Raw genomic sequence first — 27,721 nt, forward strand, 5'->3', positions numbered from 1 at the left:
TAGACTAGATGACATTCCAACTCAAATCATTCTATGATTCTGTCTACAAGTCAAAAGTTCAACCTTTTCCCTCTGCCCTCCAACAACCTCTTATCAAGGCAAAGAATGAAGGGTGGATCCTATCAGTTCATGCAAGCTGTCACCTCATGTAAATCCCTGCCAGCCACTCTGCAAGCCTGTTAGAAACAGTCTTGCTGTCCTTCCCTGTAACTTCTGACTCATGCCACATCACCCTATGACATTTTGGCACCTTCTTTTGTCTTCCTCTCCACACTTTGTTTTTCACCTGTTGCTGTTTAGCCCCACCCTGCTCATTAGATCTGGCATCTCACAGGGTGATCAACAATCTCCAGCTGACTACAGTCTGCTGATGCCAAAACCAACAGAGTCAGCCTTGAGCTGCTAGGAATGGAAGCAGAGTGGACAGGAGACGGCTTTGCCATCCACCCACTCTGTTTTGAGCAGATGGGCTTCCAGTCCAAGCGCTCTCATTTACATCAACTGTGGCAGAACCAGTGACTAAGGATTTCAACAAGGACACCTGCTCATCACAAGTTATTTAGGAACATGGTAGGGATGGGGCTGTTTGTCGGCTGTACTCCTTCCACATCTTTCTGCTGAGAGAAGTAATTCCAAAACATAAAAGCAAGCAGTAACATTTAAGACAATGCATTAAAAGGAGGTAAGGTCCAAATGCAGGAAGGTATCACAGAATGGTAGGAATTGGAAGGGACCTCTGAAGATTAACAAGTCCAACCCCCCTGCCAGAGCAGGATCACCTAAAGCAGATCACATAGGAACACATCCAGACGGGCCCTGAAAGTCTCCAGAGACCAAGATTCCACCACCTCTGGGCAGCCTGTTCTGTGCTCTGCTACCCTCAAAGTAAAGAAGTTCCTTCTCATCTTCAGATGGAACTTCCTATGTTCAAGTTTATGCCCATTACCTCTTTTTCTGATACTGGGGACCACTGAGAAGAGTCTGGCCCCACCTTCCTGACAGCCACCGCTTGTTTGTAAGCATACTGGAGTGTCTGCTGCAGGCACATCTCAGTGGTTTCAAGGGGAAGGCAGGTGCTTGAACTGTTTCATGGAACCAGACTTACCAACACAAAGCTGCATCAGGAAATGCAAACCAGCAAAGGCACAGTTAACACCTGCCTGATCAAACAGACCAAGGAGATACTAAAAAAAATAAACCTTGATGTACAGGGGATGTCTCAGTGCATACAACAAACACCCCAAAGCAGCAGCCTTGTAGTGATGTTCTTTGCATGATTATAACATGTAAAAGTCCCAGCCCTGGGCCCAACTGAACCATGACAGGTGCCACATGACATCAAGATGTATTTTTAGATTCTGCAGGTGCAGTATTATACAGCCCTTCCAGAGAGAACTGTGACTGCAATGTTGCTTGATTACTACTTTTCAACCTCTTTCACCTACTTGGGAGAGAAGCTTCCAGGGCTATCCTGCAGCCACTTCATGTTTATGAAGTTATGAGTTTATGAGCAACTAGTCTATTACCTTGAATCATAGAATGGCTTCAGTTGGAGGGGACCTTAAAGGTCATCTCTTAGCTAATCTTAAAGATCTCTTCTCCAGGCTGAACAGACCAAATACCTTCAGCCAGTCCTCACAGAGGTGCTTTGCCTCTTTACATTTATTGCTGACACTGCAGGCACCTCGGGGTCTGGAGTAGTAAGCACTAGGAAAATGACCACTTGTTGGATTGGGATAATTTGGAAGGGAAGATGGATGCTGGAAATTCTCAATTTCATTCCCAAATAAGCCACTGGTTTCTAATTGCCTTGAGCAAGTCACTTGATCTTCCCATAATCCCCTCTTCAGAACAGAAATGAGTATGTCAGGGAAGCTGAGAGCATAAACCCATTAAAGACTGCAAGGAGTTCAGATCCTATAGTGATAAACAATTACTTAATACAACTGCAATGCTTGGCAGCATATGTCAGTTGTTTCCAAGTACAGACAAAACTGCTTGGTCTGATGAGCACATGAGAGATTTGCTCAATAACAACCACAAAACGGCAAAGCAACAACAAAAAAACCAAACCACCAAGAAACTGCAAGTTGGCTCATCTAACCCAGCATTTCTGCCTGCTGTGAACACGTGCTCTCTCAGAGACAGAAAACAGATATCTCCTGCAGAAGTTGTTCAACTAATCTGGGTTTACAGAAATAGAAACATCTACCCAAGATGCTGAAGGAAATGCTATGATGCTGAGCACTACGGCTTTATAACAGAAGAAGAAACCATACAGAGTTACAAAACAAACCAGTGGTACGGCTTTATTGATGATTCACACAATCAAACACCAGTCACCCAATTCACTCCAGCAGCTGCAGTGTGACAGTTTTCCTTGCTAGGTTTGACTGATTTTTCCAAGGTAAACAATATTGGCTTTTAACTTGGGGTGGGGAGAACTCATGCTTTACAGTTGCCATTTCGTAAGAGCAAATGCATCACAGCCAGCACAATACCTTGCAGTTTTATAGCACTCAATCTTCAAAGCACTCTTCAGGCATTTAATTAAAGCCTATTAAAGCCTCACAGCAGTCCTGGCTCCCAGTCCACTTTAGGTCACACCTCCTTATTAATATTTCACATAAAACCCCCACTACCTCTCAACATAGCTTATTCAGGACTTCTATGGCTTGTAGTAGTCTCACAAGAACCTTAACCCTTTAGTTAAGTGGGATTTATTAATATTCTTGAAGCCAGGAACTGATAACAGATGAACTGCCAGTGTGCTTCCATAATCTCACCAGCACATACATTATTTTCAGCAAAGCAGAGTTCCACTGGTATGAAAATGATTTTGATTTCCCACTAAACACACTCAGTCATATCTGAGAGTGTTATACACATACAGTCACAGCAGCAGTTCTCTCCAGGCGAGTCGACTGCTGAGCTACAGGAGACAGGAGTGAGAAAACCTGGGGAAAGGGATAACATCTTTGATATTGGCAACGCCCAGGATGTACTGCAGGTAGCGTTCAAACCCCATTCCGAAGCCTCCATGAGGAACAGAGCCGTACTTTCGGAGGTCTAGATACCTGGAATTTAAACAGACAGTTACATGTGCAGCGTGGTTATGCTGATGTAATTACAGACAGCTTTTTATCTAGGGTTTTGCTTTCCATCTTAATTGCTTCCCTTTGACCCTAACCACTAGTGGATTTCTGCCAACACAGCTGATGTTGGTCAGGGGTGCGAGGAGGTGCGGTTCCCTGACAGGCAGGATTGTATTAGCAGAAACCCCAAGTGCAAACACATTGAAACCAGCACCAGCTATGCTCTGCCAACACGCTACAGCCTGATTTGTTTAGGAGCATAAGACCCATTTGGGTACGAAGAACAGACTGAACATCAGAGCTCTGCTCCTACTAGGAGCCTATTTGTAAGTTTCAGTATCTAAAGCATTCCAAGCAGCGGCACAAATCCAGGTTCCTGCAGAATCACAACACATTTTCAGAAAATTATAGAATGGTTTGAGTTGGAAGGGACCTTAACAAACATCCAGCTCCAGTTCCCCTGTCATGTCCAACCTGGCCTTGAACACCTCAAGGCAGGGGACATCCACAACTCCCTGGGTAACCTGTTCCAATGTCTCACCAACTTTGACATTTTCAGTGTCAGAGATGGAGTTGCCTGGTTGGGTTTGTTTAACCCCTGCCATGCTCATGCTAACATCTGCCATCCAACAAATTCTTTCATTTCTGTCTTCTTTTCACAGGGTCACAGTATGTCAGCAGTTGGAAGGGACCTCTGGAGATCTTTGAGTCCAATACCGTGCCAGAGCAGGACCGCAGAATCTAGCACAGGTCACAGAGCAACACATCCAAATGGGGGTTGAGAGTCTCCAGAGAAGGAAACTCCCCAGCCTTTCTGGGGAGCTTGTTCCAGTGCTCTGTGACCCTTACAGTAATGAAGTTCTTCCCCATGTTGAGGTGGAACTTCCTGTGCTGTGGTTTACATCCATTGTCCCTTGTCCTATGACAGGGCACAGGTGAGCAGAGGCTGTCCCTTCCTTACTGACTCCCAGCCCTCAGATATTTATATACATTTATTAGATCCCTTCTCAGTCTTCTCCTCTCCAGACTAAACAGCTCAAAGTCTCTCAGCCTATTATTTTGTATAATGCAGTGGTTTGGAATTTACCACTGTACCTCATCAGGCAGTGCTCCAGTCCCTTAATCATCCTGGTAGTCCTCTGTTGGACTCTCTCATGCAGATTCCTGTCCCTCTTGAAATGGGGAGCCCAGAACTGGATGTAATATTCCAGTGGTCTTATTTCATTTCCAGTGGTTTCTTCAGAAGCCTATACAGATCTTGCTGTCTGGTGAATATTCCTTCTTTTTTGGTTTTTTTTTTTTCTTTCCCCCTTCAAACCACTGATTAATTTATTTCCACAAGAAGTCAGCAAAAAATCTTGGACATACCTTCTCCAAAAATGAGATCTGGAACAAGACATTTCATTTGGAGAACATTTAATGGAGAACATTTTCTGTGGCACACAGAAAAACTCAGGTATTCCAAACACAGGGGATGTACAAGAAGATTATGATGGTTCTTTAGAGCCCCCAGTTTTCCAGCTGGACAGTAGCTGATGTGACACACAGGACCTATATTTGCAGCTATACATTGTCACCAACAGTTTTATTTTAATGTGAGTGAAAAAAATCTCAGTGGTTCTAGTGATTTATGGGGCCACTTCAGAGCATGCTGAGGCCACAAAAGTTATTCTTCGTTTTATGAAAGCACTAGTGAGGGATTGAGAGACTACAGATGGATTACATTCCTCTTGTCTTGTACATGAACACTTCATCACCCCAGTTTTAAAAAGAAGCAAATGCACTTAAACATAAAATATGCATATAAAAAAATATGTATGTTTTATCACTTAGGCAGTGAAATAGAGGAAGAAAGGAACTGTCAAAGCACCTGAAGATTGCATTGATTGTAATAAATGGTTTCCCAAATTTTAACTACTGTTAAATCAACTGCAAGGAAAAACTGGATTTTTAGAGTGTATATGTATGTATTTAAATATATGTATACACACACACACTTAAAATATGAATCATATATAAGTCTATTTACTTTATATCTATAAATATGTATTTAAAAATCATAGAATGGCTTAGGTTGGAAAGGACCTCAGAGATCATCTACTCCAACCCTCCTGCCATGGGCAAGGACACCTCTCAAATAGACTTGGCTGGCCAAGGCCTCATGCCATCTGGCATAAAGACCTCCAAAGAGGAGGCATCCGTAACCACTCTAGGCAACCTATTCTAGAGTCCCACCATCCTCATACTGAAAAACTTCTTCCTAAGATCCAGTCTAAACCTACTCTCCCTCAGCTTAAAACCATTCCCCCTTGTCCTGGCTCTAGATACTCTTATGGATAAAAGTCCCTCACCAGCCTTCCTGTAGGATCCCTTCAGATATTGGAAGGCAGCTCTAAGGTCTCCGCAGAGTATCGTATTCTCCAGGCTGAACAACCCCATCTCCCTCAGCCTGTCCTCATAGCAGAGGTGCAGCAGCTCTTGGATCATCTTTGTGGCCCTCCTCCTGACTCGCTCCAACAGTTCCATGTCCTTCTTACAATGGGGACACTAGAACTGGATGCAGTACTTGAGGTGGGGTCTCACAAGAGCAGAGTAAAGGGGAAGAAGAAATAGGTGTACTTTACTGGATTCCATGTGTTTCACAATTGTGTTGGCTTGAAGACTACATTTAAATAGAGTGAAGCCAGAAGTGATCACCATTGATCATCTTTACTTGCAAACCAAAATTACTCTCCAACAAATTCTATAGCTGAAAAAGCGCTTAACAAGTCCAAGTGCTGGGTTCTGCACTTTGGCCACAACAACCCCATGCAGCACTACAGGCTGGGGTTGCAGTAGCTGGAGAGTGGCCAGGCAGAAAGGGACCTGGGGGTAGTGGTTCACAGAAGGCTGAACATGAGCCAGCAGTGTGCCCAGATATCCATGAAGGCTGATGTCATCCTGGACTGCATCAGAAATAGTGTGGCCATCAGGAGCAGGGAAGTCATTGTGTCCCTGTACTCAGCACTGGTTAGGCCACACCTTGAGTCCTGTGTCCAGTTCCAGGCTCCTCAATTTAAGAAGGACATTGAGATACTTGAATGTGTCCAGAGAAGGGCAGCAAAGCTGGTGATGGGTCTGGAGCACAAGCCCTATGAGGAGAGGCTGAGGGAGCTGGGGTTGTTTAGCCTGCAGAAGAGGAGGCTCAGGGGAGACCTTCTGGCTGTCTACAACTGCCTGAAGGGAGGTTGTAGCCAGGTGGGGGTTGGTCTCTTCTCCCAGACAACCAGCAGCAGCACAAGAGGACACCGTCTCAAGCTGTGCCAGGGAAAGTTTAGGCTCAAGGTGAAGAGAAAGTTCTTCACAGAAAGAGTAATTGGCCATTGGGATGTGCTGCCCAGGGAAGTGGTGAAGTCCCCATCCCTGGAGGCATTCAAAAAAGGATTGGATGTGGCACGTGGAGCCATGATTTAGTTGTCATGAGCTGTTAGGTATTAGGTAATAGGTTGGACTTGATGATCTCTGAGGTCTTTTCCAACCTGGTTGATTCTGTGATTGATTCTGTGAAAAGATTGCCCTGGCAGACTCAGTTTGACAGTATGCCTTTCATATCATGAAATACTACAATGACCTGAAAGGAGGCTGCAGTGATGCTGGGGTTGGTCTCTTTTCCCAAGGAACCAGGAACAGGACAAGAGGAAAAGGGCTTAAGTTGTGCCAGAGGAGGTTTAGATTGGATATTAGGAAAAATTTCTCTCCTGAAAGAGTGGTCAGGCATTGGAACAGGCTGTACAGGGCGGTGGTGGAGTCGCCATCCCTGGAGGTGCTCGAGAAGCATGTATATGTAAGTGCTTCACAATATGTTTTACTGATCATGGTAGTTGGGTTATGGTTGGACTCAATGATCTTAAAGGACTTTTCCAACCTTAATGATTCTATTATTCTATAAATATCATTTTTCCTTGCAGTTCATTAAGAGTAGTTAAAAATCTGGGAAGCCATTTATTACATCAAATAAAATCTTCATTATGTTTTTCCCCCCCTGCCTCCACCACCCATGTGGCAAAATCAGAAGCAGAACCTCACAAAATCCTAGGACTCCTTACCTGTTTCTACTAGAACTGACACACAAGGTGCAGTTACGACTACACTGCAGACTCAGGGGTGGGACATAAATTTTCTGAACCTTGGGACCCATTATATGTGGTGCTGGGTGTTTGCTTGACTTGCTAAGGCTCAGCTCTATCCACCCAACACCATGTGATAAAGGCTATGTTTACAACATGAATACAAAGGCTGGGCAAGAGCATGGCGGTCTTCATCTCTATCCAGTTCACACAGATTGCATGCTGGGAACTGCCCCCAGAAGCAACAGCTTTTCAAGTGTTTGCAAGGAAGATGATGGGGAGACCTGATGCTGAGGGTGGCAACTCGTGAAACAGAAAAGACCTCATAAATGTGAAGGGTAGAGCAGAGCAGGCAAACCAGCTGGTGACAGCTCTAGCTGCAACTAGTAACATAAATAACAGCACAAGCACTTCTGCTGATGTCTATAAGTATCTCTCAGTCTGTGCAGAGACAGCTGAGACATGCCTAGCATCTTCTCTCCCCTTTTGCTGGCAACGGCTACAAATCATTGTAAGGAGATTAAATAACTCAGCTTCTTCCAGATGAACAATAATAATAAATTCTACCCTTGCTTATCCAGGGCTTTCATCTGTAGATCTCAAAGCACTTTGAGAGGCCATTTTGGCAAAAGGAGTGAAACAAACCCCATTACAGTTAATGGAAAAAGCCCATTGAAGTAAACGTGCTGAGGATCAAGACTGTGAATCCTTTCTGATGATTGTGCTCAAAAGCAGCAAAGAAATTGAGCATTTTCCCATTCTTCCAAGATGAAAGAAAAAGCAACTGTCTGCAGATGAAGAGAATATTCCCTTTAGGCTGCAAAATACTCCCTGAGGTTTTCCTTCATTCGAAAATCACCAGACTTTGGATGTTTCTCACCTCAAAAAGAGTCAAGAACGGGTCTGGCTATTTCTCCTCATAGCTGATATTGAAGAGGAGAGCTGAGCACTCTAATGGCAACTGGGGGACTGTGTAACATTATTTCCTGTAGGAAATAAGTTTATGTGACCCCAGCTAACCCCAGAGTTCATGTTCTGGACCTGAAAGACTGTCAGTTTTTCAGCAATTTGAAAGTATGTGCTCCAACAACGTCCCCCAGCAATGAATTCCAGGACATTGTTATGCGCCAAGTTAGAAGAGCATTTCCTTTCATCCTTTTAAAAATGTATACCCTCTTATCATCATCACCATCTCCTGTGTTGCACAGCAAGGCACTAGGAAGATCAGTGCCCTCTTAGTGACCATTCATAAGCAGAATGTATTCTTCTCCATCTCCTTTCAAAACAAATACAATCTTGATCTTTCCTGCAACCCCCTTGTTTGACTGAAGCCTCTGCAGCCAGTTGGAGAAAAGTAAGGATGAAAGAACAAAGATACTGCAGTCCACAGAGCTCGATATTCTACTAGAAAGAAACAAAACAATAGAGCAAAAACGAGGCTAATGAAAGACTACTAATGAAGTGACATCTGAAAGACCTTTTTGTTGAATGTTTCAGGAAATAAACACGTGAAGCATCATCAAGTTCTGATTCTCCCTCAAACACTCTCTTTGGTTTCAGGCAGCTTTGGCTTTACTACAGCTTTGTGGGAATCCACACAAAAAGCATTCAGGGGGGTCAATCTAAAACACTCCTATTGACATTTGGGCACATGCTTGCCTCTGTATGGCCCAGCACAATACTCTGGTTTCTCCCCAGAGCAGGACTAACTGGACCAGGCACCTGCTTCCAGTTTTTGCTGGGCTCTGAAGGATGTTAAAGGGTGGTATGAATGTTGTCAATGGCCATGGATTGTAAGTGGCTCACCAGTGTAGCAACTCAAGTCCAACTCCTCCCTTCTGTCTTACCACACAAAGACACAATAGAACATTCCAGCATTTGTGCTTCAAAGAAAATTAGAAATCAAAGAGCCCAACAGAGCTCACTCTACTCCACCTAGAGCAGGAAGAAGGCCAAGAGAACATAGTAATATCCATTCTAAGACAGCAGATAAGATCTGCTTTGCCACTGTGTACTCTCAGTAGCGTTACACCACAAGATCAGAAAGGTACCTGGATGGTAGAGGTTTCAGGATGAGGGCATGTTCTCCCTTGATGCACATGATGATCACCAGAGGGAGGAAATGAGTGCCTTACATGTAGAAAGACTCAGATGCTGCCAGAGCTGAGAGCAGTGGGGACACATTCATTACAAAGTATCTTGTTATTGCTTGTGCTAAGTGGAGGCTGCGAGTAGGACCAGGTACCCTGTGTACAAGGCAACAGACTCCTCAGTGACAGAGAAAGCAAGTGACTTCCCAGAGAAAACTCTGACTGTTCAGCTTTCCCACCTCACTTCCACGGATCTCTCTCACTTCAGCCAAGATCATCATCTACGCTACCGAGCTCTTTTTGTATCTACAGTTCAAAGGAAGGAGTGTGAAAATAAGATAAAATAACTCTGCAAATCAAGCCAAATACTTCTCCAACTCATATTCTTAATGGAAAGAAACTGGCACAACAGGAAAGATCCAGTGACATAAGGAAGATTCAGAGGACTTTGCCTGTGTCCCTTTACCTAGTTTTTATGAAAAGCTTTCTAGAAGGCAGGAATGGGTAGAATCACAACAGTATTTCACATCATCAGTTGCCTCTGCACAATGATTCTCCTGCAAACAAGAAGGCAGTCCTGAAGGAGTCAGCCCCCACAGTATCTTCATGCTTAACAGGAGTAGAAAAGAGGCAAAAAGCGAGATACAACAATAAAAAAGGCATTTGAAACTGGAGGATCACATCTACAGCTGCCCATTCTGATGTCAGCAAATATTATACTTTAAAAGGAATGACTCAACTGTTCTGCAAGGAGTGTGCGAGCCAGCTTTGGAGACTAAATTCAATCACTAAATTGGAGGAGACTAATTTCAGTCTCTCTTTCCACCTCCACTAAAAAGATGGATGCTGGCAAGCCACGTACCTGTTTTCTGGCAGATACTGAACTGTAATCCAGAAGCATCCAGGTTAACTCATATCCTGCACCTTCCTAAGACACCAGACCCTGGGAATCCCTGGGAAGTCAATCATCTGTGATGGAGTGGAGAGAACAGAGGAGGAAGGAATCTCTATAAGATCACAGGGGGAAAGAATTTCCAGAATGCGACTGCTTCATATGACATGAAACTGCAAATGGCTGGCAGGCCATTTAATCTTCTCTCTTGCGGGAAGCAAGCGGCAGAGCTGAGCTCTCTCTGTAGAGCAGGAATGCTCTGCCACTGAACATCAGATCTTCGCAGCCCATGTCTCAGCATCTTCTCTCTAGGATCAGGTGATAGGATGAGCAGAAATTACCTGGAATGGCACTGGGGCGGGGTTGGGTTGGATATCAGGAAAAATTTCTTCATGAAAGTGTGGTCAGGCATTGGAACAGGCTGTCCAGGGAGGTGGTGGAGTCGTCATCCCTGGAGGTGTTCAAGAAATGTGTGGACTTGGCACATGGTACATGGTTTGATGACCATGGTGGTGCTAGGTTGATGGTTGGACTCAATGATCTTAATGGTCTTTTCCAACCCAAACAATTCCATGATTCTATTCTATTCTATTCTATTCTATTCTATTCTATTCTATTCTATTCTATTCTATTCTATTCTATTCTATTCTATTCTATCTAACCACATGACTGACCAACCTTGGAGAGGATAATCCTTCCCTCAGATGAAATGATACGGTATAGTCTGGCCCATAAATGCAAACCACAAAGAAAGACATATAAGTTACTCCATTTTAAAATGGATGATATAAATGTCTGCCATGCACTGGGCTGTTCCTAAGTGATTTCTCATTGTGAGAAGAAGAGAATGAAGAATCCTACACCTAACTCTTTTTCAAGGCAGCTTCCCTAGTGATCAGTCAAGATGCTGAAGAGTATTTGAATGCACTCTTCAGAATTTAAAATTCTCTGCACTGTTACCCCTTCAGAAGCTATGACAAAGCACATACCAAGAAACACTTGTCAAGAGGAACACTAAAATCTGTCATTTTAATAGGTTAAACCACTAATTCAAAAGGTTGATCTGTCTCCTTCACAGGACAGTTTTAATTGCTTCAACCACTTTGTTAGGGAAGGCTTTTCAATCCAATTGCCTTGGGAGTTATTCATAGAGATGCTAAAGGTCACAAATTGTTTGTGGTTCTGCAACCTGTTTATCTCATGCAATGGTGGTCAGAAACTATTCTGATCTAGTTGAGGATGCCCCTGCTTTACTGGAGGGAGAGCTGGACTAGGTGACCTTTGGAGGTCCCTTCCAACCCAGACCATTCTATGACTCAGCTTCAAACACAGCCTAATGATTTAATATCAACAATCATTACGGCTTGCCTATTCATCTACTGCAGGCAATCTTGAAGAAGTAACCTCTGCTGCAAGGGAACAAGTTGGGTAGATAAACTAAATAGCATTAAACTTTGCTTAAATGAACGGGCTGTTCCATTTAGACTGGCAGTGATGGTAGGACAACTCGGCCAAGAAATGTTCCCTCAAGAGCAGGATCAAAAAAATGAGGCAGCAAAAAAAAAGAGTGTCTAAAGAAGAAATAAGTCAAGGTAGTGTCTTACCATTGGTAGGCATCTGCAATTTTTAACCTGTGGAACAAAACCAAAATCCTTTGTAAGTACAGGAACGGAGGAGATCTGCACAAGCAGAATTTGTCTGGAAGAGTACACTACACGAAAAGGGAGAGTCTGGTGACCAAATTCAGTTGAAAAAGGTAAGACAAGAAATTAAGGGAAACCTTGATCAGTGCCTGTCAGTTCTAGTAATTGCTAGACAAACTTGAACAGATTCCCAACACGCTTCTCTAAAATGCAAAGTTTGTTTTGTCAACATGGAGGATTGAGCTGAGCTTCATGCAAAGACTTGTGCGTATTCTTAACTTCTAAGTCTATCAATAAACTCTACTTGTGAATGCTTGCAGAGGACAGGCCTGAATATTACATTTACAATATTAAATTTACAATTAAATCTATAATGCAGCCAACCTCATTTATGAGTGAGTCAAAATCTCTTCACATGTGGCTACACAGCTCCCTTTCTGTAGTGTAAAACCCCACTGAACTCCTACAGCTTTATCAATGCATTTTAACTTCTGTAAAACTACTAAATAAAAGATGTCTTTTTCTAATTGCCACCAGTGCACCCTCTCTCCTTTTCCTGCTCTGGCAGAAGCAGAGGGAAGTTGATGGGTTCTCTTCCATTTCTCTGAACGTTAACAGAAAACTGTTGACAAAGAGAGGCCACTTCTCTCATCTTCAGTGCACTGCAGCTGTCCCTGACTGGGATGTTGAGAGCTACTGTATGAAATGTGCATGAAGAGACAAGAATACTGTTTTTAATTTCACTTAATTATGCTGGGGCTGCAGGAAGTACAACTAAAAAGCCTTAAGAAAGTGTTTGGGCTCAGCAGTTAAGATCCTGATTACTCAAAACTGAGAACAATGTGTGAAAAGGGGTGTCACTTTTCCAGGTCATCTCCAATGCAGAGCTGTACTTCCAGGTCACTAAAGGCATATCATATTTGTAGCTTGAAACACTTTCTTTGACTTTCCTGACGTGCAAGAAAAGTCTGGCTTCAGCCTCTACATGGATCCCTCCTCCAGTCCCACACCTTGATGGCTGTGGACTGTCTATCCTACTGGCAAAAATTTCAAGTGAAAAAGTGCAGCTGCCAACACTATACTTTGCTTCAGCTGAAGCAAGCCTGCCTTGGGAGAGCTCACAGCAAGAGTAACAGGAAGCACAGGGAATAATATCATCCTAGACCACAAATTGAGAACCAATGTACTGGTGATTTTAATTGCCCTGTGCCTTTTGGATTCATTGAAATGGATTTTGCTCTTCTCCACTGACTAGATACATTTATGTGAGTATGTGCTTGATTTAAGCAACAAATTCATTCCCAGCCTGCAAATTACGTTACTCTGGGATTAATCCTCCTCCAAAATTGCTTTGCACAAGAGTATGACTGGCCCCAATGGGCTTGTCTGAGTTATGAAAGGTTCTTTTGAACAGTCAGGGAAGATCCAGTGAATAATTGTCTGTGGAGAATTACCCCACCAATAACGTCAATTATTGTTAACTAAACAGCAGCTTCAATACTCTGACACTGAATGTAGCCTAAAATTACTGTCACATGATCCAGAAAAAAAGCAGCAGGGAAAGAGCCATGTGACTCAGTAGAGGTCCCAAGCACTTCCAGTGAAGCTTCCCATCAAGCTGTCAGCAAAGAACTGTATTCTCTTAAATGATGCCACTGAGGCCAGCTGCATCACAGCCAGCAAAGCTTTCAACCAAAGCTGCAGTTCCTCAGTTACACAATGCTGTGACAAATACATCTAAGCTCTCTCTACGTGACAACTTCCACCTTCACAATCCAGTCCCAGCCACAAAAGCTGCAAGGAAAAGGCTCAAGGATGAAGTGCCTCACACAAGACCCTGTTCCAGACAGTTCCAGCAGAGCTGAGGGATTCTGTTGCTCTGGTCTAACAAAATAAATTCTCTTTCTCTGATGAGCTAAAACAAGGAGGCAGTTCCCACACCTACAACAGAAGCACAAGAACTTCTTCACTGGTTCACAACCACCTACTTGGTTAAATAGATAAAGAAACAAACAGGCTTTTTAAAAACAGCATTAGTTGCCCATCTACTCCTCTGTCTTGGCAATCACCAGCAGCTCTCAAAACAGTCCCGTGGTACCTGTGGGTTTTCCTTACCTCTGCAAGCGTGACTCGAGGAAGGGCAGTCGCTCCTCTCTCAGGCTGCCTCCACACAACTCTCCTACTCCTGGTACGAGGAGATCAACAGCTGCAACCTTCAAAGAAAGAAACCTAAGCATAAGTCATGCCATGCAGCCTTACAGTCTACAGCAGAAGTACAGTTGGTACTGATGGATGTTTGTAAATAGCCCCTCTAATTTTTATTACTGAATCCAGAACACTTAGGTAAATAGCTGCAAATGCTTGAAAAGCCTCTTCTTGACAGGAGAAGGCTGCGAGGGAACTTCTCCAGTGGCTGGAGAGCGGCCAGGCAGAGGGACCTGGGGGTACTGGTTGATGGTAGGCTGAACATGAGCCTGCAGCCAGGAGGGCCAATGGCATCCTGGCCTGCATCAGGAACAGTGTGGCCAGCAGGAGCAGGGAGGTCATTCTGGCCCTGTACACTGCACTGGTTAGGCCACACCTTGAGTACTGTGTCCAGTTCTGGGCCCCTCAGTTTAGGAAGGATGTTGACTTGCTGGAACGTGTCCAGAGAAGGGAAACAAAGTTGGTGAGGGGTTTGGAACACAAGCCCTATGAGGAGAGGCTGAGGGAGCTGGAGTTGCTTAGCCTGGAGAGGAGGAGACTCAGGGGTAACCTTATTGCTCTCTACAACTACCTTAAAGGAGGTTGTAGACAGGCAGAGGTTGGTCTCTTCTCCCAGGCAACCAGCACCAGAACAAGAGGACACAGTCTCAGGCTGCACCAGCGGAGGTTTAGGCTGGATGTTAGGAAGAAGTTCTACACAGAGAGAGTGATTGCCCATTGGAATGGGCTGCCCAGGGAGGTGGTGGAGTCACCATCGCTGGAGGTGTTCAGGAGGAGACTTGACAGGGTGCTTGGTTGCATGGTTTAGTTGATTAGGTGGTGTTGGATAATAGGTTGTACACGATGGTCTTGAGGGTCTCTTCCAACCTGGTCTGGTCTGGTCTGGTCTATTCTATTCTATTCTACTCTACTCTACTCTACTCTACTCTACTCTACTCTACTCTACTCTACTCTGCTCTACTCTATCCTACAGGTTACTCTGGTGACAACCTGTCCATGTAGCAAGCCTGTGCAGGGTGTGAAGAACTCAAAGATGGCTCACAAGGCAAGAGACACATGGGCAAGTCTCCTGAAGATCTGGTTCCCTAGCAGTTTAAGCTACTCTGATGCTTACAACTTGTGTTTTACCTCATTCCTTGAGCCAGCTGTAGTGGTAATGATACCAACGGATAAATCGCATTGAGGTGCTGATCCATGTGTGAGAATCCTGATGTTGTAACCTCTGCTCTTAGGTTTGGGCTGGTTTTCTTCTCTGTTTTGTTTTATAGTTACTTCTCTTATCCCACAGCTGAGCTGTTGCTAGAACTAAAGCCAGTGAATTGACAGCAGCACACGGTTGGGTAGTGACTCTTTTTAGAAGGTTGTCTCAGTTCAACTAGGAGATCACACCCTCAAAGCATGAGATTTGGGGAGGAAGTGTTTATGTCCTGTGTCCATCTACTATTTAAGGACTACAAAGATGCTAGATTTAGATGACATGAGACTCATGGATTGCTTGGAGTCATGTAATTCTAGGCATTTCACATATTAGTAAAGAAGCCTACTAGGCAAAGAAATAAACTCTGGCAAATCTGTCTTAAAGGACTTCAGGTTTACCATTACTCAGCTCCTGAATCCTCTTGCTTTTGTTCTTGCTTTGAGGATTTCTTCTACAACAGGAAAATGACTGAACAAGATGACCTGATGGTCACATCTTATCTTGGACTTCTTGACTGGAGGTCTAGCAGAAGACTACCCTTATATGAGTAGGCTAAGATACGTATCTAGTCAAATAAAAGAGAAGAGGTGGAAAGTGACCTATGGACTCACTGTGTGTTGAGGTCCATCTTCATTGTCCCGCATGTAGAAAGGTTTGAGGTCGTATGGGTAGTTAATCACAAACACAGGAACCTCACCGCAGTGCTTCACCAGGTACTTTTCATGCTCTGTTTGGAGGTCACAGCCCCACTGTAAAGACAGCAAAAGGGACCTGGGATCCTGCTTTGGTGCATCTTGCCTGTGGCAAAAGACAAAGCAAAATCCCTCCACAGGAGTGATGTGAAACCTTGAATGATGTGAAATCAAACACAGCAACTTCTTACACTGGGAACATCTGCTAAGCAGGTAGGGTTTCACAAGTTTTAAGACAGGGCAAAGCAATGAAACTAACATGGTTTAACTTCTGCAGAACAGGGCCAGATCATCCCTGCATCAAGCTCAAGCATCTGGTATCAAATCAGAAAATAAGCCATACAAACAAACAAATAACATTCCCACCCCAAACCACACCCTGCACAGCTTAAGGGCAATAGGAACCTATCCAAAATCAGCTCACTCAACCCAGCCTTATTTCAGTCTTATCTCTGGCATAGAGAAAGCAGCATCACTAGGCTGATCACCTTTTTCCCTGCTGTGTCCTCTTATGTGCTGCATTAATTCTCACTTAAGAAAGCCCAGCATCCTATGAAACAATTCTTTGCCATCAGAAACCCAGGATGTTTGCAATGCCCTTCACTTCTCCTTTCTTCCATCAATGTTATAAATTCTGTGGCCTTTGACTAGAGACCTCCCATCCATTATAGGATGCACAAAGAACGGAGGGAGCGGAAGAGGAAGAGAGGAACAGATACTCTGCAGACTCTCCTCATCTGAAAACACGCTGAGTTTGCTGTCTCAGATTGGGGTAGTACAGATACAGAATTTGAGGTTCCACACCCACTTGTACACAGCGACATGACAGTTTCCCAGCTGGCTGCAAAGGCAGCTTCAGCTTGAGGGTTATTGTCCTCAAAGCACCAGAAGGAGATGAAGATCAGTCAGTACACATGAGATGAGCACCAAGAATTCTCTTCATAGTGTGTGTGTTTGAAATCAGGCAGAGTTAGTGTTTGTGGCAGTTTGGGCTGGGTGCCTCCTGCTGCTGCCATACGGGGTGCACCTCTGGTGCCTCAGGTGTCCAGCCCAGTGGGTGGACAGAGGAAGCTGCGTATTTCATACCCATAATGTCCTGCTCCCTACAAATCCATCTGCAAGGTCTCACACTTCCTCTTTCTTCCCTTGCCACTCCCATGGGAGATGCTCCCTATCTGGTTATAGAAGGGGTTATCTCAAGGCCTCTTGGGCCTGGCTAGGCCTAATGCCAGGAGGAGAAGGGGGAAGGGCAATCTCAGATCTGGCCAGCTGAGATTAGCCTAACAGTGGAGGGGGGGAAGAAAGAGCCCTGGGGGGTTTGGGTGTAGCCTCAGGTAGGGAGAAGGGGAGTGCTGGGAGGCTTCTGGGTATGCTTTGGGATCTCTTTTGTCACTGTGCTTGTAGTTTCTCTGTAAAACACTCACTGCTTTCCCATTTAAACTTTCCATCACTTCTGCAATCCATTTGTTTGAGCCTTGTTTTTCTGCCCCGGTGGGAGGCAAGGGAGGATCTGCTTTCAAACTTTAACAGTGTTAGAAGGACTAGTATGTGATTCTTTTCCCCAATGTCTATGCTATGGAAAGACAAGGGATTCCCTTTACCTACATCTAGATGACATCATTAGGCCTGCTTTGGTTTATTAGCCCTTGTCAAACTTTTGGTACTGTCCTAATGATTCCTTTATTTGAGGACCAGGAAAATAATCCTCTTCAGATGACTGCTACTAAATCCACAATGTACTCAACACTACTTATACACAGGAAGGAGAAGTGCTTTTGGCAAAGCCTTGGTCCTTCAATAGCAAGCTCATCACTTCCTCTCCTGCAAAGTTACAAGTTCTTGTGCTACAGATCTCACTTCCATTTCAGCCATAGAGGGAAAAAGTTACACTTGGATTACAACTGAGCAAACACCCCAGGAGGCAGATACCCTGTACAAAGTAACAAATCTCAGGGTATCAAAAAGAGATCTACCAAGTGATGAGGGAACTGGAAAAAAAGGCTCAAGGGAGATCTGCTCACTTTCTAGAACTATCTGAAAGGAGGTTATAGTGAGGTCGAGGTTGGTCATTTCTCTCAATTAACAAGCAACAGAACAAAAGGAAATGGCTTCAAGTTGTGCTAGGGGAGTTTTAGGTTGGATATCAGGAAAAATATCTTCCCCAAAAGGGTTGTCAAGGCCTGGAACAGGCTGCCCAGGGAATTGGTGGAGTCAATATTCCTGGAAGTGTTTAAAAGATATGTAGATGTGCTGAGGGACAATAGTTTAGAGTTGCCCTGACAGTCCTGAATTGATGGTTAGACTTGATGACCCTAAAGGTCACTTCAAACCAAAATGATTAGATGATAAAGTTCAAGCTGGCTCTGCATATGAATATGTACAGGGTCAAGCCACCACTCAACCACCTACCTCTGGCTTGAAAGTGAAAGTTTGAGATGCTTGCTTCAGAATTTCCACTGCCTCATTGTAGGAAATTCTGCAGGAGGGGGAGGAAAAAAAAAAAAAAGCCTTTAAGATAAGGATGAAAGGAAAAACAAGGAAGTTTTCTGGCTAAGTGCCACACTGGAAAATTGAGGAGGCATTTCCCCACCACCATGCCAACTTGTGCTGTGATGTCAGACTTCCCAGCAAAGGTTCTTTGGACAGAAACCAAAAGCCATTTTATATGGCAAGAATCCTATGTTTTCCCCTGTGCTTCAGCTACACGTAGGGCAGGAAGTACTGAGCTCTCAAGACACTTCTGCAATTGCAGCTGAATTGCAATGTTGCATTTCAGTCAGAGGTGAGCTCTGCAAAGAGTTGCTTCTTAGAACCATGTGGATTTTGTTACGGAAACAACGTGCCCTCACTGGCACAGCTCCATTGTTCAGAGTAGTGTTAGGCAAAAATAACAGCCCAGAGTGCAAAGGGCATGAGGCACACAAGGATCTACCATGATCCTGTTGCCCCAATGTGGCTGTAGCTGCTAAGCACAAAAAACAGCGCAGGGCTGAGCTGCCCTACAGTGCTCTGTAGGATGCATGGAGAGCACCACTATTCGAAGAAGACAGGCAAGAGTGGAGAAGAAGAGGTATTTTTGGAGGCCACGGTGGGAAACCAAAACTCCTTCAGTCCTTGAGCACACAGAAAAAATGGGAGAAGAAACTGCACAAGCTATTGGGGATTGAAAAACAATTGGGAAAAGAAAACCGATTAGGGCTTTTAAATATCAAAACATAGTTTCATAAAAAGGGAGTCACTGGAGTGAAGTGTGAAGGAAAGCAAAGCACCAAAGCCAAAATCAAGCATTACAGTGAGCAAACCACTGCACAGGTACATGCTGGGAGAAGGATACTGCTCGAGAAGAAGGGTTTTGCCCAGAGAAACAAAAGCCAAAGGCCAACAGATTCAGAGGTCAGGTACATGCAGAGATGAAAGGGTAACTGGCAACAGCACAAAGGAACTGCATTTCATTCCCTTTTGGAGACATCATGCTAACCCAGAAGACACTGAGTTAGGAAAGAAGGAGAACACAAAATAGGACCAAATTTTACTTACGTCACAAATTTGTGCTTCAGAATTTGTTCCAACCTGCCCTTGGTCAAAACAAGAAAAGAAATAAAATGTAAAGCTACTCTGAAGGGTTCTGGGGCCCAGTGGAAACTCAGAAAAGTCATCTCCCTCCAAGTTTTAATTTGTAGGTCTGCACTGTAATCCAGATGGGGTCAAAATCCACTCCCACACATTGAGTGCTACAAGGATACCCAATTATTGAAGTTGATCATTCAGAGGCTCTCACATGTTTTGACAGCCACAGTCCTCCCACACTTGCTACCAGCTACAGAAAGTTGTGTGTCCTCTTTCTGTTGGTCTGAACAGCCGCATAAGCTCAGAGTAACTTTTAGCTCTTCATGGTTTGCTATCAGAGGACAACACAGTAAAAAATAAAACCAAAATTAAGCCTCCCTATAGCAAAGAAACCCCAAGTGTCTAACAGGACTGCAGGTCTTTTCTGTCACATTTATTACCTTCTGAGCAGGAGCTATGTATTTATGAAAAAGCTCAACATCATGAGGACATTTGGAGAGGACAGTACTTGTCACTGTCTTGAAAAGATCTTCCATAACCTAGCAGAGAAAACAGGAATGCATGAAAAATTAACACTGCTTAGGTGTCCCAGACCATAAATAAAACAAGGTACACATCAGCCAAAGGGTACAGAAGGAGCTTCTGTCCTTCTGCATGGTCAGACTGCTTAAGAGGGCATCAGCTTGCTAATGCTCCTAATTAGCAGGCTTCCTCAGTAGCTGGGACTGGGACCTGTATTTCGGCTGTGAGTTTAGGGCTTCAGTGTCTGCTGATGGCCTCAGAATCTTCAGTCAGGTAACTTCAGTGAAAATGCAGCAGGAATGGTCAGCCACAAACACAGATTAAAACCATTTGTGGTGACTGGTGTCTGTCCTGTAATGAGCAATTCTGGTTTTCTGCTTTATTGTTAGAAGAGGCAGAACTAAAGGAGAGGAAATAACCGTGTGCTATTTGAGATAAAGAGACTCTATGCAGTAAGAGCCAAGCAAAGAGAACGTGCACAGAGACAAGCAGAGAGCTAAGGCAGAGGACACAACAATGCAGGAATGTTTGAGAAACTAAAAAAATATGTGGTTTCATTTCCCTAAACTCATGTGGATTAACTAGATGACATTATCATCCAATTTGGATAAACTTATCCATTAAGGAATTAAAATGCCATTTCAGTGCTAAACAAAAAGAGCCCCCACGTGGGATGCCACTGCATTTTGATCAACCTGTTTTAAGAGTAATTTTCTCTTTTGGTTAAGCAAAGCAGACCATACAAGAGACTTGCTGCTGTGCAAATTGAAGGGTTCTCATGACTACTTGTAGTCTTCTGCCTGCACCAAGCAGGTCATTGCCACTTGCGTAGTACTGATGATCCCAACTCTTCTACACAATCACCCTCCTTATTCTCATCTCCTTTGTAAGGAACACTGCAATGCAGGCTGGGCTGCACATCATTTCATCCTGAGATGGGACCAAGCTTTTCCCAACAAAAAGCACCTTTGGAAGTCATGCCACATTCCTGTATTTTTATTGTGAACACAATGACTGCTTCATTAATTGCAGCTGAGAGATGAAGTATCCAGCCATGATTTGTAGGTGGGCAGCAGTCCCTAGGCACCACATAGCCCAGGGAGAATAACTGAAAAATGTCCCCCACTTTCAGTCAGCAGAGCTGTGGAAGAAGCTGAGGAAAAAACCAGACCTTATAGTGTAAGAGGAACAAAAGGCACAGAAAAGAAGCAGCTGGGCTATTGACCTAGTGTAGTGGTATGATTTCCCCCTCCCCACTCATAAGCCAACTCAGTACAGGCTGCAGTTCTTCTCCCAGGTCCACACAGCAGTTGTGAAAGGACATGTACTAGAGCATTAGTTAAAACATCCTCTTAACATACCTCCTGTCCCCTCTGTTCTCTGGGGACAATAAGGACAATTACTTCCTGCAGTGGATCCCAGTGCTGAGGCACCCCCTTAGCACCCCTGGCTCTTACTCCCCTCCTTATTGTCTTGGATGAACAGCGGATCCTCTTACAACTTGGTACGCATGTACTTGGGTCTTGGCCATGAAGGGAGATAGATACCAGGACCTCAAGATTCAGTAAGCAGGTGCAACTGATGGAAAAGTACCAGGACCCTTGAGTCTGAGACTTACACAAACCAGAATACTGCAATATTTAAGAGAAGCCAAAATGGAAAAGCACCTGACAAAAAAGGCAATTAACTCAGACCCTACAAAAAGTGATCCAAAAATGAGACCCTTTTAGCTCTCCTGGATCACACCAGGCTGCATCCAGCACTCAACTCAGCTAGAATGCCTCTTAGGACCTGTAATGGCAAAGCTGACACAAGGTCTGGGTGAGATTAACTCTTTGAGACTCAACTCCTGCTCACTGAGAAATGCTGATGCATTGTGAGTATTTAAACTCAAAGAGGGAAATTTTTTATTATGGGCTAGTCACTTTTACCCACCTCTCTACCCTTCCAGGCATTTGATTTCATGCATTTGCTTGTGTGAGCATTTACATATTACACTGGTCAAATATTTCTGTGTCTGTATGCTTTGTGTTTATGGATGCTTTGGCTGGAGAAACATTGTAGTAAGTTGTCATCTTGTCATCCTTGAACCTGTAATTAAGTCACTGTTTTACTACATCACTTGTTACAGTAAGTGCTGCTAAAATCAGCCTTTGATTTATCCCACTTTGTTAATAAATCTTGAATTGCTGATAAATGAAATTGTGTCAAACATATTCATCTATGACACCAAGACAAGATTTCAGGCACATTGTTCAACTTCTCCCGTTCTTTGCCTGTTCCAAACTGATGAAGCTCTGCACTGACAAACAATTTCTGCATCCCACCAGCCTCCTGCATCAATCTGGGCCCTCTTTTTTTCAGAAGGGATGAGCCAACCAGAGGAACAGCATTATCATATGCAGATGAATGGTTTTATCCCAACTGCTTCTCAAACATGGAGGAAATGAAAAGCAAGCATTCCTGCTGCTGAGTGGCAAACAACCAAACAGCCAGCTTTGAACATTCTTCAAAGTGGTTAGAAAAGGGCTTATGCAAATAAAATTAGAAAACTTCTTGGCAACTCATCTGGTTTCACCAGGCAGGGACGAAGGGATTTTACATTAAGCTTCCTCTTTCCAGAAAATGAAAGTAGCATCTGGTTTCAGAAAACCATGTTGGTTAATTAGCAATTTTTTTTTCCCTCCCTGCCCCCCCTCACTGTGCGATAAAGTAACAATTAAGTTCCCACAGCATTCAACATAAGCAGCTTCCTCTTGTGGAAAAAAAGATGTGGGTGGTATGGGAAAAACAATCTGAGAAATATTTCCAGGTTTGAGACTGAGGTTTTAGCCTGGCCAAAAAAAAAAGACACGTGGGTCATGCATTGGCTTCCTCCCTGCTCTTGTAAGGGCCGGGTGCTGCACATTGGCCACAGCAACCCCATGCAGTGCTACAGGCTGGGGTCAGAGTCGCCTGAGAGCAGCCAGGCAGAGAGGGACCTGGGGGTACTGGTCGATGGTAGGCTGAACATGAGCCTGCAGTGTGCCCCAGCAGCCAAGAGGGCCAATGGCATCCTGGCCTGCATGAGGAACAGTGTGGCCAGCAGGAGCAGGGAGGTCATTCTGGCCCTGTACACTGCACTGGTTAGGCCACACCTTGAGTCCTGTGTCCAGTTCTGGGCCCCTCAGTTTAGGAAGGATGTTGACTTGCTGGAACGTGTCCAGAGAAGGGCAAGGAAGTTGGTGAGGGGCTTGGAACAAAAGCCCTATGAGGAGAGACTGAGGGAGCTGGGGTTGCTTAGCCTGGAGAAGAGGAGGCTCAGGGAGACCTTATTACCCTCTACAACTACCTGAAGGGAGGCTGTAGACAGGCGGAAGTTGGTCTCTTCTCCCAGGCAATCAGCACCAGAACAAGAGGACACAGTCTCAAGCTGCACCAGGGAAGGTTTAGGCTGGATGTTAGGAAGAAGTTCTACATAGAGAGAGTGATTGCCCATTGGAATGTGCTGCCCAGGGTGGTGGTGGAGTCCCCATCATTGGAGGTGTTCAAGAAGACTTGATGGGGTGCTTGGTTGTATGGTTTAGTTGATTAGGTGTTGTTGGATGATAGGTTGGACACAATGATCTTAAAGGTCTCTTCCAACCTGGTCCATTCCATTCCATTCCATTCCATTCCATTCCATTCCATTCCATTCCATTCCATTCCATTCCATTCCATTCCATTCCATTCCATTCCATTCCATTCCATTCCATTCCATATGCCAAATGAACCAGGAACAAACAGTGGAAGGAAAAAAGAAAAGGGGGTAAAAAGATGGTGGGTTGAAGTTTCCCCACCAGCATTAACTTTGCCAGACCAACTCAGTTAGAAGCAAATGAAGCTGTATTTACAAGCAAGAACTACACTGTACAATGGAATGCAATGAATATGAACAAAATATACAGTATTTACAATATTATACAGGTATTTACAATTAGTAAACAACATGAAACTCCCCCTGGTCAGAGACCAGGGAAGCCATTCCACTGTCCCCCTGCCCCCTGTGTCTCTCAAGAGAGAGAGAAGCAGAGAGAAAGCAGTGGCTTGGACTTAACTAAGCAATTTCAGCCAAGGCCAGCCAACAAGCACGTTAATCTCTCCCAAGCAAAGCAAAACAGCAGAGATCAGGAAAGAAGAAAAAATTGTTTAGGTACAGCCAGTCTTATTCTAGATATTTATCCAATGAATCTGTTTAGAATAATATTTTGTTTTCCTTTTTACACCCAATAGTGATTTATTCATATTTTTCTACTTTTCTGCTCAAAATCTGGAACTAAACTTTACAGACACAGCCTAAAACCACCACACAACTCTTGAACTGAGAACTTAACAGCTTTAAGCAGATAATATAATGAAGAACTGGAAAGCAGACCATAAGAAAAATGAGCAGAGAAGCACAACAACTCTCTTGCTGGCCTGAGGGAACACATGGACTGGAAACACATGCAAAGTGACTGGTTTGAAGGTATTCTGAAGGAAACATGTTTGGCAGGAGACTTTACTCAGAGAGAAAGACAATGGAATCACTACAAGTAGCTCATTGCAGAGGTGGGACTCCTGATGTCCAACAGCCCATTAATTTGGTTGCTTCATCATTCAATTCTTTACAGTTAAGGGTGATGAGACACTGGAATAGCCTGTCCAGGGAGGTCGTGGGTGTCCACTTCCTGGAGGTGTTCCAAGGCCAGGTGGGATGAGGCCTTGTGCAACCTGGTCTGGTGGAAGGTGCCCCTGCCCATGGCAGGGGGGTGGGAACATGGATGACCTTTAAGGTCCCTTCCAATCCAAACCATTCTGTGATTCTATGGTAATGGAAATGCAAAAGTGGTGCTGGTAAGAAGCCAGGTGAGGAGGAAAGAGGTAGAAGTTTTTCCTTCTCTCTCATCCATTCCAGCCTTTCTGTCTCGATTTTCACCTTTCTAGGAAGTTCAGCAGTATTGGTCTTGGCCTTCCCCGATGGTGATGCGAAACTTTATACAAACTGTTCAATTTTGATTAGAAGCAGCTCCCAACTGTATTGTTTAATTTTAACTTGGATATTTTGATGTTGCAACTTATCCTCTGCCCAAATAAAGTTATGACCAGAGTTGAAACAGAAGAAATCATCAACAGAACAGCAGTAAATGGTAGCAGCAGCAATTGAAGGTGCAGTGCACTACAAGGAGGGTTCAAATCAGTGTTTTCATGACATAGGAGACATTCAGAAGGATTTTTCTTTATGTATCTACATGGGGCATGCATATGGATACAGCGCCTATCACAGGGTATTTAAATAGGAAACATTCATCAAGTGGATCATTACTCCTTGCCTTCATGCTTGCTCCCACACACCACAGATGTGTGCACATACACACACACACAGAGGGGACATCTGCATCTGGTCTCACCCATAAAGTCCTTTCCTTCAGCTCTATTACTTAAAAGGAAATTCTACAGGAAGTGGAGAGAAGGACAGGTAGAACAGGGGGAATATAAGGAAGCTGCCCGAGCAGCAAGAGTCCTGGTTAGGAAAGCCAAAGCAGAGTTTGAATTGAATCTAGCCAGGGAGATTAAAGGGAACACTAAGAACTTTCACAGGTATATTAATGGGAAGAAGAAGCCTAGGGAAGGTGTGGGCCCCCTCAGAAAGGAAAATGGTGACATGGTCACAAGTGATGAGGAAAAGGCTGAGGGACTTAATAACTTCTTTACCTCAGTCTTCACTGCAAGGGCCTCTAGCCACACTCCTGATGTTATGGAAGTCAAAGCCAGGGACGGGGAGGAAGAACTGCCCATTGTAAGTGCAGATCAGGTTCGTGATCATCTGAAGAACCTGAAAGTGTTCAAGTCCATGGGACCCGACGGGATACACCCACGGGTGCTGAGAGAACTGGCAGATGAGGTTGCTAAACCCCTCTCTATTATATTTCAAAAGTCATGGCAGTCTGGGGAAGTCCCCACAGACTGGAAAAGGGGAAACATTGCCCCCATCTTCAAAAAGGGTAAGAAGGAGGAACCAGGGAACTACAGGCCAGTCAGTCTCACCTCTGTGCCTGGAAAGATCATGGAGCAGATCCTCCTGGAGTCACTACTCGCTCAAAAGAATAGTGAAGAGGTGATTTGGAACAGTCAGCATGGCTTTGCCAAGGGCAAATCCTGCCTGACCAACCTGGTGGCCTTCTATGAGCAGGTGACAAAATTAATAGCTGAGGGGCGAGCAACTGATGTCGTTTACCTGGACCTGAGCAAAGCCTTCGACACTGTCCCACACCACATCCTGGTCTCCAAACTGGTGACACATGGGTTTGATGGGTGGACCACTAGATGGATAAGGAACTGGCTTGATGGCCGCACCCAAAGAGTGGCTGTCAATGGCTCCATGTCCCAGTGGAGGCCAGTGACAAGCGGAGTCCCTCAGGGATCAGTCCTGGGACCTGTCTTGTTCAACATCTTTGTGGGGGACATGGACAGTGGCATTGAGTGCACCCTCAGCAAGTTTGCTGATGACACCAAGCTGTGTGGTGCAGCAGACACGCTGGAGGGAAGGGAGGCCATCCAGAGGGACCTTGACAGGCTGGAGAGGTGGGCACAAGCCAACCTCATGAGGTTCAATAAGAGCAAGTGCAGGGTCCTGCATCTGGGTCGAGGCAATCCCAGGCACAAATACAGGCTGGGCAGTGACTGGCTGGAAAGTAGCCCTGAGGAGAGAGACTTGGGGGTGCTGGTGGACAAGAAGCTCAACATGAGCTCTCAGTGTGCACTTGCAGCCCGCAAAGCCAATCAAATCCTGGGCTGCATCAGGAGAAGTGTGGCCAGCAGGTCGAGGGAGGTGATCCTCCCCCTCTACTCAGCCCTGGTGAGACCCCACCTGGAGTACTGTGTCCAGTTCTGGAGCCCCTATTACAAGAGGGATGTGCAGGTGCTGGAGCGTGTCCAGAGAAGGGCCACGAGGATGATCAGAGGGCTGGAGCACCTCTCCTATGAGGGCAGACTGAAGGAGTTGGGGCTGTTCAGTCTGGAGAAGAGAAGGCTCCCAGGTGACCTAATTGTGGCCTTCCAGTATCTGAAGGGGGCCTACAGGAAGGCTGGGGAAGGACTTCTCAGGATCTCAGGTAGTGACAGGACTAGGGGGAATGGAATGAAGCAGGAGGTGGGGAGATTGAGGCTGGATGTGAGGAGGAGGTTCTTCACCATGAGAGTGGTGAAACCCTGGAATGGGTTGTCCAGGGAGGTGGCTGAGGCCCAGTCCCTGGGGGTGTTTAAGAGCAGGCTGGATGAGGCTCTGGCCAGCCTGATCTAGTGTGGGGTGTCCCTGCCCATGGCAGGGGGGTTGGAACTAGATGATCCTTGTGGTCCCTTCCAACGCTGAATGAAACTATAAAACTATGACCAACAGCCTAGGACCCACTATGGAGAGAGACTGCTGTTTCGAAAGGAAGAAGACTTGTCTGTCAGACTACTGCTTTGCTGGCCATGAAAGCTGAGCAAGAAATGCTGATGGAAGTTAGGAAACAGAAGGAGCTTCAGCTATAGCAGCTGGATGTCACTCCAGGGAAGGAACCTACAGCCCTGTAGAAACCCCAATGTCCTTATGCTGCACAAGATACTTGGAAAAGATCTTCCCTATGTGGTTACCAGTGTTTGCTGCCTTGAGAGTGCAGCCAGATTTGACCAACTGTCTCAGCCTTGGCACTAAAGACAGAAAGTATTC

At 44.8% G+C, this 27,721-nt stretch overlaps 1 protein-coding gene across 4 annotated transcripts in view; it reads right to left on the bottom strand.

The window, feature by feature from the left end:
- Positions 1-2,283: 2,283 nt before the first annotated feature.
- NARS2 (asparaginyl-tRNA synthetase 2, mitochondrial) overlaps positions 2,284-27,721 on the bottom strand; it is a 73,950-nt gene continuing 48,512 nt past the window's right edge. For 2 of the 4 annotated variants that reach the window (XM_068140038.1, XM_068140066.1), the window contains exons 8-14: positions 19,929-20,027; positions 19,459-19,496; positions 18,331-18,397; positions 15,841-15,978; positions 13,942-14,039; positions 11,788-11,814; positions 2,284-3,077 (exon numbers count right to left, since the gene is read on the bottom strand). In XM_068140038.1, coding sequence (XP_067996139.1) covers positions 2,933-3,077; positions 11,788-11,814; positions 13,942-14,039; positions 15,841-15,978; positions 18,331-18,397; positions 19,459-19,496; positions 19,929-20,027 — 612 coding nt within the window. In that variant the 3' untranslated portion in view covers positions 2,284-2,932. The other 2 variants (XM_068140047.1, XM_068140056.1) reach the window with 2 other exon arrangements.

The sequence above is a fragment of the Melanerpes formicivorus genome, unplaced genomic scaffold (genome assembly GCF_026170545.1).
Source record: "Melanerpes formicivorus ecotype bairdi unplaced genomic scaffold, bMelFor1.0.p_v2 SCAF_1, whole genome shotgun sequence".
NCBI classification, from domain to species: Eukaryota; Metazoa; Chordata; class Aves; order Piciformes; family Picidae; genus Melanerpes; species Melanerpes formicivorus.